Raw genomic sequence first — 10,297 nt, forward strand, 5'->3', positions numbered from 1 at the left:
CGCTGACCGCCTCGTTGATCCCTCGTTAGCTTTTCAAAGCATTTATTGTGCTTCAATTTATATTTCCACTGCTTCTTTCCTTGAGGCCCAAGCTTCGTCTGGCAGGCTTCCTTCATCACTTTTTTTTTTTCTTTTTTTAATTCCACACCTTCTTTCCTTTGAGGAAAAATGGCAAAAATCCGTGTGACAAATTTCATTGAAGAGAAGCATTTGACAAATTTTTGCAAATTTTAACGGGCTTTTCCCAGTTTTGCCTACTTTATCCATTGTTTTTAATTAAATATTGATTTACAAATTTGTCTCTATATTCCCAAATAGTTGATGAAAGCTTTGGCATCCCAAAATTGTCGACCTCCTTCTACTATTGTCGTTCCTTTTATTTTGTAGTGACTGCTACTCTGGGCTATTGAGAATGGAGCACTGCTTCAACGGTACGACCCAGATTCACTGATTTTGTTTCTGTGAAGCTTATCTCGCATGTTAACGTTACTTTATTTTTTAAATTGAATATTATTTAAAAATAAAATTATTTAATAATATAACAAACTGAGTCAACCACTGATATTTATAGTTTTCATTTTTTATTTCTGTGATCGCTCTTGCTGACCGTTTGCTGATATTTTTCAAACTCGAAACTTGACTGTGGCTGAACAAATTGAGGGCGTTTGATCATTTAACTCATTTATTAAACCTAATTGATCATTTAATCTCTTCATCCAACAAAAAGATTTCGTTACCTTCAATTTCGTCTGCTCTCCTTTATCTAAGCTAGCAGACATTTCAATTTCAAGTTTTTTCTTAATTTTCATTGCCTTTTTGTCTTGATTTCCGTGAGCTTTCCGTTTTCAAGAGTCTCTCTAATTGTAACTCTAGAAGATTCATGGCATAAGAGGAAAGACGGGACAGGTTTTTGACACAGAGAAAGGGTTGAAATTATTTTCTGCTTGCGACTCTTCAAATCTCTTTTAAAGGTTCGGTAGATTTTTTTGGTTCGATTTTGATTTGAAGTTTTAGTTTTTGCTGGCTCTGAAAAATCTGACAAAAAAATTCAAATTGGGTTCATGATGAGTTTTTCTTTCAGAGCTGAAGGTTTGCTCTCATTCTTCAAACGAAGAATGTCGTCCCTAAACGTCTATGAGAGAAGAAGAAAGATGGACCTAAGTGACAATCAATGGCTCCCAACCACCCCGACAAAGTCCACTCCCTTGTCCCATATCTGTGATGAATCCATAGTCATTTCGACTTCACTGGGCGGAGATAATGAAATTGCAGCTAAAAGGTCTACTTTTGCAGACTCGGTGCCTGATCAGGAATCAGCAGCTATTAACAAAATGGCTCCGTCATCCCAAAGTAAATGATGCTAATAGGTTCGAGCAACTTGCAATGTAGCATTTTTTGTTTTTCTGAGCAGTTTATGTCTGAATACAGGTTGCGATCTTGATGATAAATTTGTTCCAAGCTTTGGCGTCTCAACCCCTGGAAAGCCGATTCCCCTGGGACCCAATTCTCATGTTTCTGTTGAGTCATCAGTCTTCGCACCTCCACGGGAAGGTGACCTTGAAACTGTGACTGAAAGGGCTGATACGGCAGACCCAACCCATGACCAAGAATCAAAAACCACAGTTATTGACAAAGGTACTTCAGTCCAAATAAGACAGTGAATACACTAATTTACTCTTGTTAAGGGCATTTTTATAAATACTTGTCTTCAGATGCAGGTCATGATATTACTGCCAAACTTACTGAATCTACGCCCATCCTTGGCACCTCTACCCCTGCTACAAAAGATAGGAAAAGAAAGGCCAATCAACAAAATAATGTTGCAACACTACAGAAGAAGAAGAAGAAGGTGTATTGGCCTAAAGTGCAAGGCCAAACGAAACGGAAGACAACACCTAAAGTGCCCCATGAAAGCAAGACTAAGGGAAGGCGTGTTTCTAAGGTGAATGGTGACAATGGTAAATATAAAAGGACTTCGAAATCAAAGTCAGCGAAGAAATCAAAAGAGAGTGCTTCAAAAGTGGATGAGGGCAGATTTGACATGTTCTACTGTGAAGCGCAGTATAATATAGAGAAGCATGAAGTTCAAAATGAATGGTTTTCTACACTAAGAGAGCATATCATGTCAGAAAAGACTCTCTCACGTTCCAAAAGAAAACCATCTAAGCGTTCTTTGACATTTGAACTGGAAGAAAATTTTGAAGATCCTATACATATGCAGAATGAGCTTGATGAATTGGGTTTTAAAGGTGATTCTTTACACATATTGAAGAAGAAAATACCTCAAAAGAGAATGAATCTGAATTGTCCTTTACTTGTTAGAATTAGGAGAATGAAATTCAATTTTCCTACGCAAAAGCGATCAGAAAGTCAAAAGAGAAAAAGGATCCGGGAATTGAAATTACCATTTCAGTACATCAAAAAGCGAAAGAGATCAAATAATCGTAGGAGAAAAATCAACTTATGTGGCATTGTAATTTGCAATCAAATTTCTTTGCCCAATCAAGGAGTTGATGAAGGAAAAACAGAAAACTTGGGATTGGAAGGAGATAAATTTGAGTGGAAGACAAAAGGGAAGAGGGCCATAGAGAGAAAGAAAGCAAAGTCAACCAACTTTACAATAGACAAAATCCCAAAGCAAGAATTTGGGAATTGGGAAACAAGAGAGGGAAGTAAGGCCCTATGTACTATATGCAACTTTGTGAAGTGTCCTTTAGATGAAGACAATGAGAGCGAGAATGAAGTGAGAGATGAAAGGAAAGGAAAAGCAAGAAGAACAAGAAAAAGTGTGTCAAGTAAGGAAATGAAGGTTCTCATCAAGAAATTCCAATCTTTGAGCATCAATTATGGGAATAAAGAAAAGAAAGGAGCTTCTTACAAGAATCAAGAGAGAAGGTTAATTTCTTATAAAGGATCAAGAGAAGGTTGGCCAATAAAAGTCAATGTGAACAATACTGAGTTGGTTTCTTACAAAATCAAGAAGGCGAGTTAGTTCCTTATAAAGGAATGAAAGAAAGTCAACGAATAAAAATCAAAGTCAATCTTGATTCAGAAACTTTAAAAGAATGGAATCTGCTTATGGATGGAAAATCACATGCTGAAAATGATGATAAGAAAGAATATTGGGAGCAAGAAAGGTCAATTTATTTGGGAAGAGTTGATGCTTTTATTGCTCGCATGCATAACTTTCTTGGTAAGGATTATACTCTTCTGTTAATATTATCATGAATATTTTATGGTATTAAGTATATTAACAGTAAAATTATAAACTTTTCAGGTAATAGATCTTTCTCGTCATGGAAAGGTTCTGTTTTAGATTCTGTCATTGGAGTATTCTTAACGCAAAATGTCTCAGATCATTTATCAAGGTCAAGTTTAACGGCTTAAATCTATTTGATACTTTTAGTGTATTAAATATTTATTCACTAGGTTTCAACTCTTATTGTCAACAGCTCTGCCTACATGTCTCTTGCATCTACCTTTCCAATCAAAACTTCTGAAGAAAGAAAAGGCAATTTACCTCTATTGAAACTTGAAAATTCCTCATCAGAAGCTAGTTTAAATTTGGGGAATAAAAGACTATACTCTCCGGGTATGGTTTTTGGGAAGAAAAAACCCACTTCTACGAGGAAAAAAGGTGATCAAGCAGAGCAAGAGAGAAAGAAGAAGGAAGAAGAACAAGCTGAGGAACAAGACAAGCAATATTGGGAATCATTGAGAAGAAGATATATACAAAACTGCACTCCACGAAGCGGTGATCATGCTGACTCAGTTGATTGGGAAGCAGTGAGATGTGCAGACGTCAATAAAGTTGCTAAAGCTATTGAAGGTCGTGGTCAACACAACATTATTGCTCAAAGAATACAGGTTCAGTATAATTTTGTTTTATCTAACAATCAAACTCAATAATGATTCTGAACTTCTCCTTTGAATATATGCAGGCTTTACTCAACAAGTTGGTAGAAATGCATGGGAGTATTGATCTTGAATGGTTAAGATATGCTCCACCCTACGAAGTAAAGTAAGTATTCTGTATGATGACGTTATTATCAACGAAACATATTTTACAAAATGACAGGGACAATAAACTCTTTATGTCACCTTTCAGGGAGTATCTTCTAAAAGTATATGGTTTGGGATTGAAAAGTGTGGAATGCATAAGACTTTTAGCACTTAAGCAAATTGCTTTCCCGGTAAGCATGTAAAAATAATGACTTTTTAAGATGAGAAGTTGGTGAGATTGTACTGATGGATTTTATATTTAAAATGCTGGTTTAATTAAGGTGGATGTAAATGTTGGAAGAATAGCAGTGCGATTGGGATGGGTTCCCCTTGAACCATTACCTGGCTCAATTCAATTCCATCTGTTAGATCAGTATGTGATCAACTGGTTTAGATTGTTGAATGTTTTGTAATAAATTAAGCTTATCATTATTGAAGGAATTTATCTATATTTGTTTCCTCTTTTTTTTATAGGTATCCCATAATTGACATGGTACAACAATATCTTTGGCCACGATTATGTACCCTTGACCAGCCGACATTGTAATTATCGTCTATTGTTCCTTAATGAATAGTTATGAACTCATCTTAAAGTACACATTTTAGATAATTGTTTCCTCTCTTCCTCCTTTTTTTAACTCTATACAGGTATCAGTTACATTATCATCTCATCACATTTGGAAAGGTATTTGTCATTCCTTGTGGCTTCAATCACTCATTAATTATTCATTTTTCTGGAGAGAAAGAAAATTTAACTCATAATAACATCTTTTTAGGTATTTTGCACCAAGAAACAACCAAACTGCAAAGCTTGTCCAATGAGAGGAGAATGTAAACATTTTGCAAGTGCTTCTGCAAGGTATATACTGTATTGGATCCTTCCTGTATTTAAATTTGGAGGAGAAAAACTGATATGATCCAAACTGAATGTGTTTAGAATAAAACACTTGACGCGGTAAATAATCCAAATACTAACACACTCAGTTTGCTCCTAAACTTGTGCTCAGTAAAATCAGATTTATTCAACTCCCATGTTACTCGTTAATTGAGAGTCGAAATATAATATGCAATTCAGTATCTGTTTTTGCCGTATATATGTGCAGTCCAACGTTTGCCCTTCCTGGAAACGATGCCGAAGGAAGGCCAAATAATAGTTCAGAGAGATCCGATGTTGCTGCTAAACATTTGGAAGGTTTCAGTGATCCGTTAATTGTTTCTAATGTGAAAGACACATCAACCACCAACACAAAGGAGTGTGAACCCATTGTTGATTACCCTGCCTCACCCATTGCTGAAAATACCCAGGCTGAAATAGTAGATATAGAGGACCTTTGCAAGGGTGATGATGACCCTGAGGAATTTATCACAATAAAGCTCAATGAAGAGCGTTTGAATTACTTTGAACGAAGTGAGATGGAGAATTCAAATGTTGTGGTTGCTTATAATCCAAACAGGGGAAAATCTATGCCAAAGATGAAAAGTGTCAGTCGTTTAAGGACTGAGCGTATGGTGTAAGTTATTGACTCCCCTCTACTCTCATGCCTATTTATTATTCTCTCTCGTCTATAATCCAAACGAATGATGCCAGGGTATGTTGTTTAATGGAGTATCTGAATCAGTAGGGTTACGATTTGTAATTAATGCATTACTTAATTTTTGAGGCTCTTATAAATACCCTAGTCTTCTAATTCTGCTCTTATGTGCTCCGTTTTCCTGAAGTTATGTGCTTCCTGATACGCATCCTCTCTTAGCTGAGGTAGGTATGCCTCTTTTTTTTTTTTTAAGAGCAAAAGAAAAGTTTGTCGTATGAAGCATCTCTGTTTAATCTTTATTTTGATCTGCAGTTCCCAGTGAGAGAAATTGATGATCCTTCAAACTATCTTCTTGTTATGTGGACACCAGGTGGAGTATTGTGAAAAGAAATCATATATACGTACAGTAGTAATTTAAAGAAGAATTGAACGCATGTGTCTTTTGCCACCCAATTGATTTGTACAAGTTTATTTCATTGGTTTTGGGTAAAAATTAGGAGAATTAAAAGAACCATGTGAGGCAACAACTCAGAACCAGTGCAGTTGCTCCAACAACAACTGCTTCTTTTGCAATAATATCAAGGAAGCGAACAACCAGACAGTACCAGGAACTATTTTGGTAAGTTCGATGCCGTATGGTTGGAACTCTAATTTCGAAAACAAGATGTTTGATAACAGTCCATTTTAACCCTGCAGGTACCTTGTCGGACTGCAACGAACGGGAGATTTCCACTGAATGGAACTTACTTTCAAGTTAACGAGGTAGATCATCTAAATTGGCCTGATTACATCCACGTCATGCTTCAATATGATTAATTTGTGATATGTTTTGCAGGTATTTGCTGATGCCGCTTCCAGCCAACACCCAATCGATGTTCCTACGAAGTGGCTCTGGAATCTTCCAACTCGAATTGCATATTTCGGGACTTCAACCTCCACAATATTCAGAGGTACGGATGGAACCGAACATAATATATAGATTTGACTGTGTAGTTATTATAAATGGTACCGGCCAAAGATTTGATACATCTTTTGATATTATATGAAATCAAAACAGGTTTGCCCTTGGAAGAAATTCAAGAATGTTTTTGGAGAGGTAAGATGGATGGAAACAATGTTGTTGAGTTGTGGTACTTTAGAAAATGAATGGGTTAAAATGGAATGTGACAGCGGTGGGATTTTGCATTTGCTAGGGTATGTTTGTGTGAGAGCAACTGATCGGAAAACAGGAGCTCCCAGGCCATTACCAGACAGATTTCACTGCAAAACAGCAGACCAGCAAATAATGAAGAAGAAGAAAAAGCAGAGAAATAATGAAGATTTGAAAGGTAATGAATCTGTAAATGGGTGATTAATTAGCGCTATGGGCGCATGTGTTGTGAATCAAGCATCATGCTGTCTCTGATCTTGAGTTCAGGTCTTTCATTTAACTCTGGGGCTATGGGGTTTCGGACTATGCTAGGCCCTTCCATGGACTAAAAGGGTATTCTTGTTTGTATTTAGAATATGTTTTATTTAATCTCTCTCTCTCTCTCTCTCTCTCTCTCTCTCTCTCTCTCTCTCTCTCCCACTTAGTTAAGTAACTCTCAGACATTCAAAGATTTTGCTGAAACAAGCAGATCGCGTAGGATTTATGGTCATTTTTTAATAAGAGGAAACATTTATGTCAATATATTGCAATGGCATTTACCACAATTCATTGGTATCAAATTTAAATTGTTTGGATAAAATATACAATTTAGATATGATTTTTTGTTAACATATTTTAAATATATAGTTATTGTAATACACACCCATAAAATTCAAAATAAATATAAATTTTAACTATCATCTTTAATTTAAGAAAATGAAATTATTATTAAGAAACTGTAAATTAAATCTTCAGATTCATATCAACCGAATTATATTTCGATGATTAGATCTACGTCAAAATAATAAACTAATGATATTAGTGGATTTATTTATGAGGCATAACCTTATCTTCCAAATTGGATAAAACACATAAGATCCATGTTCATTTCCTCACCCAGAAAATTCTGAACGTTTAACCTTAGGTTTTCCTTTGGGGAAAGAAAAAAATGCCTTCCGTGGATATCTTAGTTAACCTGATCATCTAAGGCAGAATTGAGAAATGCAGCAGTAGTGAATATATTACACATGAATAGAACAACTGCAGTTTTGACCAAAAAAAGGAACAACTGCAGTTGGATTCGCTACCCCTTTTAGAAAAAAAAACAAAACTATATTTGGAAATTGGAATATGTTCCCCCGGTCCTTCTAAATTACCCAAAAACTTACTAAATATTGTCACAACGTGCATCATCTTAACATATACGCTATGTCCTTTTGATGCTGGATCTCCTCATTCCACAATTCCACGTTAATCATAAATCATAAGGAGTTGGCCAAAAAAAGAACAAATCACAGAAAGATTGTATAAGGAAACAGCGTTTAACGCTGCAGCTCAGGTGCCTGAGTCGTTTCGTAGAAGCCGCGGTGGGGGTCGACAACGGTCTGTGAGGACCATCCCTGCGTTTTACCGGTTCCATGACGGAGTCTCTGGACCTGTACGGAAACGCCTGGCTCCTCCGTCTCTTGGTCCTCACCACCGGCTCCTCTTCCGTATTCACAACCATCCAACTCTCCTTTACTTCCCTCCTCCCTTCGTCAAGTTTTCCTGATACTACGATTAGCAATTCCAAAACCATTGTTTTCATTTTGCGCGCCTCCCTCCTTCTCTTCTCGCTCTTCCCCTTCCTCTCTGATCTCTGCTTCGATCCTCATTTCCTCGTGATAAACTCCATCGTCACTCACTCCAACTCGAACACTTGCCTTTCCAGCATCTTGGCCCGTCTGATCTCCTCCGTTCCCATCGGAGTGGCTTCCGTTAGGTGAATTGCATTGAAATTCAGCATCATCGGAACAGAACCGCAGATTAAGATCAAAAGGAATGCCGGCAGCAGGGGAGGACTTCGGTATTGGATTATGAGAGGGAGGGAGGGATGAAATGAGACGAAGAATGTTGAAGGAGCACATTTGAGCCTTGGAATAACCATGGCGAGTGTGGTCAGCTGAGGGAGAATTGAGGGTTTGATGGCAAGAATCGAGACACTGACGAGAGGAAGGCATAAGGGTGAGTCCAGAGGTGATTGGAGCCTTCACTCACGTAGCCTCGATCATGCAATGTCGTGCCCACTTTTTGCTAATCTGGACAACGCATCTGCTTCTGAAATTCACAAGTATTTAGTTATTTTTAACATCTTTTAACTTTGCTAAATGCTCTAGCTTCCCCCCCACCCTCAAAACCTTTTCATTCATACACTTCGAAGAGAGAAATGGGGAATCATAATCTACAGGTGAATTTGGATGCTTTGAATGAATAGAAAACACCTGCTGGTGCAGAATGCATATTAAACCGCGTCACCGGGAAGGCCTCTTTTTTCTTTTTCTTTTTTTTTTGGGGGAACCTACGAGTTGGTCAGTTAAATGAAGGCTTTTTTTTTTGTTACCCACCCAGTTTACCGGAGTTTTGTTCCGACTACATCTGGATCCGACTCGCGTCGCACAGCTGGCTATGGTGGGTGAGTCTTCTAACTGAAATTTCTGCATACGCTGAGGTTTAAACTCGAAACCTCATTTAAGCGGTATCAAACCGCTTACTACTTGGACCAACTCTCGTCGGTAAATCAAGGCTATTTTGACGAGGGAGTGAGGACCGAACTTCATGTTGGGTCGTTTAAATGGATGGTAAGAAAGAGGTGATGTTATGCGCATCCCACATTGGGCCTTGGGGGTCTTACTTGTTTGAGGCTATCATGTGAATTAGGCACGCGCTAGAGATTCCATTATTGATGTCCCAAGCAAGCGGACACAAGTTTTGCTGAAAATGGGGAAGGCCATCGCCACCTCTCCCTCGAATATTTGGAAATATGGGTCCTCTGCTGTCTTGTCTATGCAATTAAATTAAATGACACGTCTGCCCTTGTTGGATGACTTCCATTTTGGTCGTCTCTTCCTCTCTCCACAGTCAACGCCATGACGTGGCATGGTTCTTATTTCTCGACTGAAGCCCAAGCCATTATGGGCTTAACACTCTTCCAATAAACACTGTCCGCAGCCGGCCCAACCTAACTCCCAAAGCCTCATGATTTCTCTCCGTTGTTTTCAAGAGATATTTCTGTGGCTTGAAATATATTTTGTTTTCACCCCTCACTTAAAACATTCAGATAATCAAACTTAAATTCTCTGTGAGGGTCTCACAAAGACAGAGATGATCTTCTCTCTCTCTCTCTCTCTCTCTCTTCTCTCTGGCTCCAGATATACGCTCTCTTTATCGACTCTGTTTTAGTGGAACTGTGGAAGGAAAACGATGGAGGATTGGGGGCGGGACAATAGTTAAGTCCAAACTATGGTGTATTATTAGATTTCGCATAGCTTTTTTTTTTTTGAAAAAAAAGAACTTGAAAAGTGTGGTGAATATAAAATTCTTTGAAAAAATTCACATAATTAGGTGTTAAGAGTAAACGTACTCTTAGAAGCTCACCCACAAGAATTAATTTTACTAATTGGGTAAATTAACAAAATTTTTTAGTTAGTTATTTATAATAAATAAGTGTTATCCTTCCTGGAATATTTTGCTAATCATGTATATTAACTAAAACTATAATGTGATGAAACATTTAACATATATAATTACCACAAAGATTATTTGAAAAAGTGAATAAATATAAAAGATAAGTGAATTAAGATTTTATATTGAGAAA

At 37.4% G+C, this 10,297-nt stretch overlaps 1 protein-coding gene across 1 annotated transcript; it reads left to right on the forward strand.

Annotated features, from left to right (window-relative positions):
- Positions 1–1,115: 1,115 nt before the first annotated feature.
- Positions 1,116–7,006, forward strand: LOC114744601 (DEMETER-like protein 3). The gene is made up of 19 exons (XM_028932767.1): positions 1,116–1,350; positions 1,429–1,635; positions 1,713–2,987; positions 3,278–3,330; positions 3,430–3,867; positions 3,942–4,021; positions 4,109–4,193; positions 4,284–4,375; positions 4,477–4,545; positions 4,651–4,687; positions 4,779–4,861; positions 5,106–5,513; positions 5,722–5,758; positions 5,847–5,904; positions 6,032–6,153; positions 6,231–6,296; positions 6,370–6,484; positions 6,592–6,630; positions 6,728–7,006. The coding sequence occupies exons 1-19, from the start codon at positions 1,116–1,118 to the stop codon at positions 6,883–6,885; spliced, it is 3,657 nt and encodes a 1,218-aa protein (XP_028788600.1). The 3' UTR covers positions 6,886–7,006.
- Positions 7,007–10,297: the final 3,291 nt, after the last annotated feature.

This window comes from Neltuma alba, unplaced genomic scaffold, assembly GCF_004799145.2.
Source record: "Neltuma alba isolate B1F8T4 unplaced genomic scaffold, ASM479914v2 tig00004400_pilon, whole genome shotgun sequence".
NCBI classification, from domain to species: Eukaryota; Viridiplantae; Streptophyta; class Magnoliopsida; order Fabales; family Fabaceae; genus Neltuma; species Neltuma alba.

Excerpts from the sequence above, each read along its gene's own strand:
- LOC114744601 (XM_028932767.1), top strand. The coding sequence starts at position 1,116 with ATGTCGTCCCTAAACGTCTATGAGAGAAGAAGAAAGATGGACCTAAGT. Across the intron at positions 5,759-5,846 it reads CGCATCCTCTCTTAGCTGAG|TTCCCAGTGAGAGAAATTGA; the intron begins GTAGGTATGCCT and ends TTTGATCTGCAG. Across the intron at positions 6,485-6,591 it reads AACCTCCACAATATTCAGAG|GTTTGCCCTTGGAAGAAATT; the intron begins GTACGGATGGAA and ends AAATCAAAACAG.